This window comes from Corythoichthys intestinalis, chromosome 18 (assembly GCF_030265065.1).
Source record: "Corythoichthys intestinalis isolate RoL2023-P3 chromosome 18, ASM3026506v1, whole genome shotgun sequence".
NCBI lineage: Eukaryota > Metazoa > Chordata > Actinopteri > Syngnathiformes > Syngnathidae > Corythoichthys > Corythoichthys intestinalis.
In genome coordinates this window covers 14,652,545-14,663,792 of record NC_080412.1, presented here as the reverse complement: position 1 = coordinate 14,663,792, position 11,248 = coordinate 14,652,545, and the positions used below count along the sequence as shown (strand labels likewise).

General features: G+C 43.5%; 1 protein-coding gene across 2 annotated transcripts; it reads left to right on the top strand.

The window, feature by feature from the left end:
- Positions 1 to 705: 705 nt before the first annotated feature.
- Positions 706 to 5,838, top strand: si:dkey-175g6.2 (uncharacterized). 2 transcript variants are annotated; one of them, XM_057820745.1, is made up of 2 exons: positions 706 to 945; positions 2,883 to 5,838. In XM_057820745.1, the coding sequence occupies exon 2, from the start codon at positions 2,912 to 2,914 to the stop codon at positions 4,682 to 4,684; it is 1,773 nt and encodes a 590-aa protein (XP_057676728.1). In that variant the 5' UTR covers positions 706 to 945; positions 2,883 to 2,911; the 3' UTR covers positions 4,685 to 5,838. The 2 variants fall into 2 exon arrangements, with proteins under 2 accessions (XP_057676728.1, XP_057676729.1); XM_057820746.1 differs by lacking the exon at positions 706 to 945 and adding an exon at positions 1,647 to 1,926.
- The last annotated feature ends 5,410 nt before the right edge of the window (positions 5,839 to 11,248 follow it).

Here is an 11,248-nt window from a genome sequence, read left to right as displayed (position 1 = left end):
CATTGTCAATGACAGTGGAAATTAAGCATGCAGCCACTCCTCCCAATTTAAATGAATTGGACGTCTATCATCAGCAATGGCACTGCAAGAGTTAACACTAATCCCATCAGACAATCTGCGTTTAACTTCCAATCCATTTAGACATGCAATAATCTCTTTCGGTGCTATTGACAATGATAGATGTCCAATCATGTGGTGTCCAATCATCCAACCAAGAATTTATTCGCTTTCAACCTTCCCACTTCAAATGGATTGGACATATATCGACGCCAAAGGCAGTGAATTAGTTAAAATCAGCACATACAAAGCAACACTAATTGATAGCTCGTTAACGAGGTCACCCCCTCCCCATTTTCCCTAAACATGCAGAGGAAGCTGGCTTGTAAAATGGCTGCCATCCATCCATCTTTTACTCTCCCTCTTCATTGAGGAAAATTTCATTCATGCCATTTCCCTTCATTCATGCTAGAGGGAATGGGAGTGGAGTGGGGGGGCGTCGGTGAGGGTGGAGGGGGGACATGAGGGGGCGTCGGTGGCATCGCTACACCAACGTTCTCATCAATGGACGTGACGTCAGCACAGCCTGCAGCTGGGGGTGGCGTATAGAGCAAAAGGAGGGGGGGCTCGTTGATGTAGTCACGTGGTTCCACGGAGGGTATATACAATAAAGTTGCGCTGGCCGTGGTGCTGAAAACATCTACTACTATATATCAGGTGCATGCGATCAAGTGACATCAAAATTCTTTTTTTTTTTTTTAAAGTATAACATTTTGAAAAGAATATTGTTAAATGTCGCTCATAGGCTGAGAGGAAGAAGAAGAAAAAAAGAAGAGTGTTGAATTCTCTGAAGTCTTGATGAGATTCATATTTTTGGCTTTACTTTGACTATTTCCCCCCATTGCGTGTCCACCCCCACGCCACCAGCCCACAATTGTGGGACTCCAGGTAGGTGACAAAATGAATTGATTCACTCATTCATCCTTTTGTGGGATTTTTAACGCTTATTTTCAAGTGCCTGTGTTAACACTGTATGTGCATTTAATTTTTAAGGTAAAATAAATTTATAAATAAACTATCGAATCTGATCTTTTCTCGTGGTTTATAATAATTAAATATGAATTAAAACATAACGAAATTTGCATAATTACACTGTAACCCGCATTGGCACGTGCCATGTTGCGCCAAATTGATTTTCTTTTAAAAACACAAAATGACAAACTCCCTTTTTTCGTTCTTAAATCTTGCTAAAAGCAACATTTACCCAATTAAATCACGTCTATTTTTCTAAAACACATTTTATCGGTATTTTAAGTCTACGTTTTTTTAATTCAATTAACGTGTTATGATGACGTAGAAAAGCTGGACAGTGAGGGAACTGTGGAGGGTGCACGTGTTTCGTTGCAAAAAACATTTTTATGAATTTCTAAAAAGGAAATATACAAAAATTGTGTTGCTTAGCGGAGCGGATTTTTTTAAAACGGGAATCTTGTGCAAGCATTCCGCCACATTAGGAAAACACGTACCCACGCTATCGAGGAAAACAGGACAAAGCAGTTTTTGGGGGGGGCGTTGAGGGGGGCATCACCGACACTCCTCCCGCAAAGAGGGTGCGGTGGGCGGGGGGGTTCAAATGGACCATCCAGATAATTTGCTATTTGCTTGGGAGGAGGAAGCGGTGAGCGGGCGCGCGTGGGGGTTCAAGTAACTCAAGCGTGCCTTGCAGCTTTTTACGCATGACTTCCAAGCTGCGTGGCGCCGTCGCCTTGACTAACAGACCAATGTGGGATTTCTCTTTCATTTGAACTGAAATACAAATATATTTTTTGCCACCAAATGCACTTGTGACAATTGTGCGCGTCCAAAAAAGATGGCCGGTGCGCGCAATCCCCTACCGGTTTTGTTGGCTCACGTGAGGAGTCTGAGGAGGTGAGACCTGCATTCTATTGAGTATTTTTGCTTGGTCTGAAAAACAAACGGATAATTTTATCGGTAAAATACAGGCTTGACGTAAAACAAAATGTTGCTGGAATGTGGGCGCATTTGAGGGGAAAAATGTCTCCGTTGCGCCAATTCATTGCGTCAAAAAAATGGCATCACTCGGAAAGTAATTGCTTTCAATCGCTCCAATTTACTTGTGATCCAAGATGCATGGGTATATCTATAGGAAATAGAAATTATTATGATACAGTAATTAACTGTATTTTTGTGGAGGTGAATAAAAAAACGACAGTCCATCAATTCAATTTAAAGACGGTGCAATATATTTTGGGGAAAATGTGATTCTTCTTTCATAGTGTATTTGCCCTTTATAGGGCATTCATTTGGCGCTATACGTCCAGTCCAATGAGCGAACGATCGCTGCCAGCCTCTCCCAGTCCAAATGGATTGGACGTCTAGTGTCGTCAATGGAGCATTCAGAGCCAGTCCTCATGGTTCAAATGAACTGGACGTCAATCATTGTTAATAAGTTAAATACTATGAAATGAAATTGAAATGTGTTTTTTTTCCATTTAATTTTATTTTCAGTCGAAGATATTATTTTTTTACATGTCATTTGACGAAATATTCAAACGAAAAATATTAATAATAAAGAATCGAAAAATTATTAAAAATAAAACATATATGTGAATTATTATTTATATAACTCACTCACCACTTACAGAGATAAACGTCCAAACATTTGAATTGGGAACTATACCAGCCACTCCCAATCTAAATACAGTGAAGTCTTTAGCACTGTATCATGATCATTCACTGCCAACCTTCCCATGCACTTCGACGTTTATTGCCGCTAGTGAATGAGTTTTAAAAAATAATTTCATCTTTTTGTTTGAAGTCTTATTGTCCTGCGTCTTGTGCCCTTTCTCTCCCCATCCCCACAGGTGCTTCACCTCCCTCCTGCCTGCCCTCCATGGTCATGACCAGCCATCACACCCCTCCTTCAGCCCGTCTCGTCCTGTTGGTCTTGCTCGCTGTCACTCTGACGCTGGACGCCGACACCGCCCCCGTGCAGACCGAAACTGGAGACAGAGGGGCCGAGGAGGGAGGGGCGGCAGAGGATACCGCACTCGCTCCGCCGCCCCAAGGCGACGGCGGCGGCTACAACAAGTCGCGAGTCGAGCAGACAGTACCGGGATCCAACCCGATGCAGTTGCTCGGGCTCCTTCTGCGAGCGCTGGATGAGCCAGGGGAGGGGCACGTGGGCCGGGAGACGTCCTCTAGCCTGGTGGAGGTCAACGAGACGAGGGAACGGTCTGATGCAGACAAGGTTATCCGAGACTTTGAGGAGGAGGGGAGCCGAGGGCAATCTGCCGTGGACCTCCTGGAGACGGTGTCGCTCGGCAGCTTCGTCACACCCGAACCCCACGGGGAAGACAGCTCTCTGCAGCGCAAGATCCGCGGCTACTTCCAGAACATTGACTTGGGCCTCCAAGATAATGAGATCCTGCCACCTCTGAAGGGCTACAAGGCGTACAACACGCAGTTGGCACGAGCCGGAAAAAAACTCCGCTGGCAGGGGAACTCCGCCGCCCCCGTCAAAGGCGGCAACTTCATGGACGATTTTGAGGATGAGGGTGACGAGTTGGAGGAGGAGGTGGAGGAGGAGGATGCGAGCTTGAGTCGCGTGGAGGAGGAGGCAAGGGCCAGGGCCGAAAAGCAGGAGGTGCTACGGCAGCAGGAGGAGGCAGAGCGGGCTCGCGAGGAAGAGCAGCGATTGGCTGACGTGGCTTCCGACATGCTGCTCCAGTACATGGGCCGCAAGCAGCAGTCCCTTCTCAAGGCACGACAGAAGAGCGGCAACGCCGCCGAGGATAAGCGATCTGAGGAAGTCCTCCTCCCTGACCAGACTGAGGACGACCTGGACCAGCAGATGATCGACAGGCTCATCGAGATCAGCAGCAAGCTGCACCTGCCCGCCGATGATGTAATTGAGATCATCAGCGATGTGGAGGAGAAGAAGAAGAAGCGGAAAGAACTGAAGCAGCAGCTTCCGGCGGTTGCCGCCCTACCCGTGATGCCCCGCTTTCGGCCCCTAGTGCCTCCCCCTCTGGCGCGGGCACCCGTCTACCACTACACAGCCTCCAAAAACCCCAAGAAAGCTCCTTACAAAGCCCCCTACAAGCACATGAAGAAGTGGCAGAAGGACAAAGGCAGGTTGCGCAAACAGGACTTTTGGTATCAGGCTCAGACCCCCATTGACTACTGGTACAAACCCCAGAAACAATTCCTCGCCTTCCCCTCCTACCCGTACTATCAAAAGCCATATCGTGCATACTACCCCGTCTACTTTCCCTACCCCAAGCCGCAGTACTACAGCAAGCCCCCTCCTGCCCCAGACCAGCCTTTCAGTCCCCAAGATCTTGAGCCACAGGGTCCCTGGCGCAGGCACAGGGGCCAGGGCAAGAACCGGGGAAAGGGCTGGAAGCAGAGGCCGGCAGCCAACCTGCCCGATGCCCCTTACATCTCTAACTATATCCTGCCCCACCCACGGACCTACCAGCTTCCTCCGCCCCCCAAGCCGCTGGCCCCACCCCGGCGAGGGAGACGGCCACCCTTCTATTATCCCCCTGGCACGCCGCAGAATGAAGACTATGAGGAAGACGGCCTGGTGCCTCAGCTGGACAGTGAGGAAGAACTGGAGAACTTTATCGAGAGGATCTACATGAAGCGTAGAATGTACTGAAGGACTGCTTTCCTTTGGGCTGTTGGACCCACGGGTGGGTGTGGTGTAATCATAAGGCTAAAATGAGTCATTTGGAAGGTGCAGGAATGAGATTCCGCTTTGTTAAATCCACTGTATTTGTTTTTCAATTTGTTGTTGTTGATAGGGTTCCGTCAGAAGAGCGGATGAGATGGGGTGGGGCGTGGGTCTTAACCTGCACACCGCCATGTGAACACAGGGCGGCGTATGTTCGTCCGTCTCCATTCAGGTTTTCTATGACGCAGCATCACGGGAACCATGTTTACAACATGTCTTTGTACGTTACATTTGACACACACAAAAAGAACATGCCTTTGGTTGTATTGGATGTGTGCGGGTGCCTTTACAATTTGGGGGCGGGGGTGGTGAGAAAAAAAAAGGTGCCACTAACACATATCTTTTGCAGTTTTTCCCAGAATTCTTGCCTTATGCATACTAGTCTCATCATGAAGCCCTGCGGACCCCCAAAGCACAAAACACTTCCAGATGTGGTGGGCCGAGGTTTCGTCATCATCGTTCTTTTGTATCCGTGAGCTTCAGGGCCCCCGCGGAATCTCTTTGTCAATTATTCTTCTGGCTAATGAGTATATTCCCTTTATGGAGACTTGAAAATGCCAGAGAATTTATGTGATAATTCCCAAATAAAATCCCTCCTAAAAATTCACTAAATACCACAAGAAAAATTCAACCTCACCTATGGTCGAAAAAGTCTACTGGCATATCTATAATAACAATACACACAAAAAAAGTGTCAAAAACCCATCTCTGGAGTTAACTCTTTGGCCGCAATTGACAGTGATAGACGAAACATATCTCTGTTACTCCCACATACAGTATATGTTCAGTATTCATAGCATGTGTTGTGGTAGTTAAAAAAGAATTACATGTATATCAAAAACACCCATTGACGGCACTAGACATCCAATCCATTTTGACTGGAAGGGCCCCTCCTAGTCAAAATCGATTGGACATCTACCACCGTTAATGGCAGCCAATGATTTAGAAATTAACCGTTTTTACATTGAGCGCAGTCACATCGGTATACTACCACTTACAATTATGAAAATAAGGAAACACATCAACAACATTCCTACTGTACCGGCTTCAATTTTTTCCCAGTTTCCTCAGAAAACCAAATAAATAAAAAATAAAAATATTATATTAATTAATATTATATTAATATTAATTTTTGCACTATAAGTCACACCAGACTATCCACCGCACCCACCAAATTTCACAAGAAAATTATATCTATTCGGATACAAGTCGCAGGTTTCCACCTTTTATTATGGGCTATTTACAGTAGAAATGTGCAGCTGTCTATAAAAATCCACAAATAAGCTGTGGGGTTCAACATGATGGGCAAGAGTAGTGTTTCATCATACGAAAATTATGGTAAATAAATGAATAGAAAATCTATATTATTTTGAAATTTGGACTATTTTATGCCATTGATTAAAAAAAAAAAAAAAAAAAAAAAGTCTTACTAAAAGGCGCTGTCCTTAAACACAGCTTTAACAAATAAAGAAAAATACAATTAAAATATAATAATATAAAATGTTTTCACTTTATTTAAATCCTAGTGAATCTTTAAAAAAATCCATAGCTCCTCACGTTTAAAAGTAAAAGAAGAACTATGAGTGAAATGGCAGAGAGGAACAGGTTTGTTAACATATCAACTGTTGCGATTATGGTTTCGAACATATTACAAGACATGGTTTAAAACTTTCTTTTTTTCCCACTGTTTTACTGGAGAAAGGCCTGTATTTCATGAATTATCATTTTATTTATTTTTTTAAAAATATGAATAATATAAAAAATACAAAATTGATTAGTGTCATTTCCAGACAATCAGGCGCACCCACCAAATAGCAAATATTCTCTTATTCTTTCTTTTAATTTTTTGGATGGTGGGGGATAATCGTAATTAAAAAACAGCGGGGGTTGGCAGTATTTATTTTTCTATTTAAAAAGTGTTTACTTTTAATTTCTTTTAGAATGGTATTTTTAAAAATGGCGTCTATCGCTGTCATCAGCAATGAATGAGTTAAAAAGGAAGTCGGCCATTTTGCTTTCGAGCAACCAATTCGGGTGATACTAAATTACAGAGCTTTGCAGTCTTTTTATGTGAGCCAGTTCGATGACTTTGAAAGTTCACCATTTGAAAAGTAACGCGGGGGCTGCTCGTAACTTTATTTTTTTGTCATAAAAAAATGAATAAATAAAGATACTTGAAATCTCCCGCCACCATGGCTGCCAGAGTGGGCCCGGTGTTCGGGGGCAATCTGTTTTTGGTTCATTTCCTGAAGAAATTCATCGAGGAGTTTGAGGTCGGGTTGGGAATGTGTCAGGGATTGTGCTATTTAAGGAAAAGAAAACAAAACAAAAAAATGACATCATGCACGTCTTTCTACTTGCATCTTCAAAAAAAGAACAAAAAAAAAGGGAAAAAAATAAAACCGTGTGGAGAATTCAAGATGGTTGTCTTCTCTCATTAAAACTGTGAACATAAAAAATAAACATCGACAACAAAAGGAGGACGGCATGGCGATGGTGCCTGTTTGGACCAGTGTTTGTTGTTGATGTCACCTTAAGCATTGTAACATGTACAGTGTGAAATAAAAACATGCCTGTGCAATGTGTACATAACAGCATGATGATGATGACCACTAGTTTTGCTATATTATCCTAAAAAAAAAAAAAAAAACATAAATAAAAGCAATTATTTTATTAAAGGTGATTTTTCTTGATGGCTTCCTGCTATTTTATCACAAAATGGTATTTAATGGCTACCATTGACGCAGACATGAGAGCATACAGACGAGAAAAGCGGCACGGATGGGAACAAAAGGCTGACGGAAGGAAGGAGGCGGTGATTGACGAGTCACGTGATTGGCGCATGAGTCATATCTCTGCAGAACTGCACGCACGGGTGCGCACACGCATTACTTTAGAGGACATTGCACCGACTTGCAAGTGCTACATTGCAACCTTATCGTGCCGAAGTGACTCGTTTTCGCTGAACGACAGGGCCAAAAAGAAAAATTGGCGATTTTTTTCACCGAAAATTACATTTACGATTTTTTTCTCCCAACTATTATTTTAAGGCTACAATAGGAACAAAAGGCAGAGATAGTTCATAACATGTTTAACCATTTTTAAGGAACTCGATGAACTCATTGGCTGGCATTGACGGTGCGAGACGCCCAATTCATTTGCTCCCAATCAAAATGGATTGGACATCTCGCAGCATCAATGGCATCCAAACAAGATCATTCATAGACAGTCCTCCCAGTTTAAATGAATTGGACGTGTATTCTTTTTAATGCCAAGCAATGAGGTAAATACCATGAAATTTGACTTTTTAAAAAAAAATTTATATATGTTTTAGATTTATTTTATTAATAACTTAATAGCAATATAAATACAGAAAATTAATGATAATATTATTCTACTAATAAATACATCTACATCGATGCTACCTCTTACAGTCGCGGTACGATGACTGTAGCTTTCAGCCAGGAGAAGGTGTCGTCAGGTGGCGTCCAACTTTCATTGGGCGTTTCAACCCTGAACCACGACGCCCTCCAGTTGGTGGGCCGGCAGTGATGGCCAGTCACTGCCCACCTCCTCCTGGCCCCCAGCTTAACTCCTCCCTACTATTCCAAAGCCAACAGGATGCTCTTTCTGCAGCCTCCCCCAACCTAAGGACTATTGCCCTCCCCTCACGTTCTGCAATTCCCAGGGCAGTAAGTGTCTTCCATACTGACTGTGCTGGGAAAACTCTCCTGCCAACCTCCATCGGAGAAAGCCAAGCTTGCCATCCTTTCTCCTTACATTGAAGGATGAGGTCTTGATACTTGGTTGCTTTCCTCTCCACAGCCTCCTTGCACCCGTTTTCCCATGGTACAGTCAGCTCGATAAAGATGATTTTTGCCTCCTCAGACCAGATGACCACATCAGGCCTCAACAAAGTATGAACAACCTGGGGAAAAAGTAGCTTCCTTCGCAGGTCCACCCTCATCTCCCACAAAGTGCCGCTTGCAGGCTGTCCAGGCTGCTGTCCTGGAGGCTGGTGGTTTCTCCCCCTCCTTAATGAACTGGATAGCTGGTGTGTGTCTTGCTTTGGTATGCCGCTTTTTGACCCTTTCCTGCTCCAAGATGTCTGCCAGTGCCCGGAGGACTTTGTCATGGCGCCATCTGTATAGGGCAGTCTTGCACTCTGCCAGTATGTGCGCCATGGTTCCTCTCCTTCCATGTAGCCTACACGATGGGTCTTCCCTCATTCCACATCTGTGGATGTTTGATGGTGACGGTAGGGTGTCGTACACTGATCGGAGCAGGAAAGAAATGCGAAACGGCTCCAATCTCCAGAGCTCAGTCCAAGTGATTTTCCTCTCTGGCAGGTCCCACTTTGTTCAGGCTCCTTGTAGTCCAAGTTCCACAGCCCTCTCCCTTTTTCTTCCAGGTATCAGACCTCAGCTTGGATCATATGTCTCCTCTGCCTTGGGTCAATATCATAATAAATTGCCATTGACGGCACTCCGTGTTCAATCTTTTTGAACCGGGAGGGTTGACCGTCAATGGCTGCCATCAAGTTAACAGTCAGAATCAGTTGTTGTAGTGTCAATTCAGCACCGTTATCTATCTAAAACATCCATTGCATAGATTCCGGTGCGAAATCCCCGGTACTAAAGAGCTATAATTCAATTATTAAGAACTCCTTAAATATCACTTTTTGTGTTCTTATCGCGACTGTTCACTGCCTTACACGCTGACGCTGCTGTACTGTATAAACGCTGAGGAAATGGCAAAAGATTTTAAGATATTGAATAGAAAAAAAAGCTTACTATATTATTTCCTCCTGTAAGACAGAAAGGGAAATCTCTCAGTTTTATTTTTAAGTTGTCAAAATTGGCTATCAATACTTTTTAAATGGAGAATTGTCATATGTTAAAGCTCACTTGGGTGAAACTAAAATGTTGTGTCCATCCATATCCAAGCAAGTTGTAAGTCACGTATAGCTATAGATTCTAAAATAAAAGGCAATCATTTTGTACTCAGAATACTTTTTCCTGGACTGCATCTTGTTTGTCATAGTTCATTTGAACTAATTTGAGTCATTTTTGTCAGAGATGAAACATCACGGCAAAATGGTTGATATGTCATTGAAATACTGAGCTTATTCTCTTTTGGATGATGCCGAAATCAAAAATGGGTTACGGTGACTTCTTTTTCCATGGGTCACATATCATACCTCTGAAATCGGATCTCAGCTGTACCCAATGTTTCATCTTGTAGTTTTGTAAGGTTGTGTGCGGTGCCTACTTCTGAGAAGCCAAACAATGGGGGGGACGACATCAAGCATTTTTTTCCCATTGCGCTATTTGGACATATTATGCCTCATCGAGTCAGCTCTTAGTGAATATTAACCAGTGAAGGAGACATCATTCTTGCCTTTTGTCTCTCATTTGCGTGTTTTCCACTCATCTGCCACTGTCGTGCACTGCCTATTATCCCACCACTACTCCATTTTACCCCCATTTTTTTTACCCCGCCTATCCTTTTTATCCTGTCTCACCATTTCTTGTTGCAATAAAAAAAAAAAAAAAAAAAAAAAAGAAGAACGGGGAAAAAGCACTCTCACTGCTGCACTGCTGGCACAATAGACTGGTGGTGAGTCATCACCACTTATGTTCCCGTCGTCGTCCTCCTCCCACCAAACACACACACACACACACACACACGGAAAGGGAGTGGGCAGCGTGGAGGGGGGGGGGGTCACTCCAATTACTACCTACCTGCCGTGCACTTAGAGGACAAACACACGCACATACACATCTAGTCACCTACACACACACATATTACAGTTCTACACACTGACCCTGAAAGCAGCAAGCGACTCGCTGTGTAATTTAGTTGATTGTGCTTTGCAAATGGCTGCCTCGTCACATCAAAGTGGAGAGACAAAAAAGGCATGTGTGTGTGTGACATGATGGGGTTTGTGGGGGAGGGGTTCACGTTTAATGGGTGTCACTAGGGCAGACTTTTGACTTTGGCCATGGTCAGTCGATGCTGGTGGCCTACAAAAGTCAAATCTCTTTGGATGTGTTAACTCATTGGCTGTCTTAGACGGTTGGCATCCATTTATTTGCTGCCACCCTTTCAGTCCAAATGTATTGGAGATCTACGAGTTATAAACTCATTTGCAGATGGATGATTGGACACCACATGAATACATGTTTATCATCGTCAATGGCACTGATAGAGTTAAATGTATGTCAAAATGAATGGGACGCAATCGCTCGCCCAACGTTGTAAATGTGCACTTAATTAAAACAAGTTGAATTTAATTGAATACAAGGTGTGTAATTGTGCTACATCCTTTGACGGGGGAAGTGGCACCATCTGGTGGATTACTATCGGCATTTAGGATTCCATTTATGTTTTTTGAATTCATTTTTTAAAAAAATATATTTTTTAGGCCCACACAATGAATACATAATTTAATTGTGATTAATCGCAGGGATTAACTCAGATTAATCA

Bases quoted from the DNA above. Each gene is read 5' to 3' on its own strand.
- si:dkey-175g6.2 (XM_057820745.1), top strand. From the start codon at position 2,912: ATGGTCATGACCAGCCATCACACCCCTCCTTCAGCCCGTCTCGTCCTG.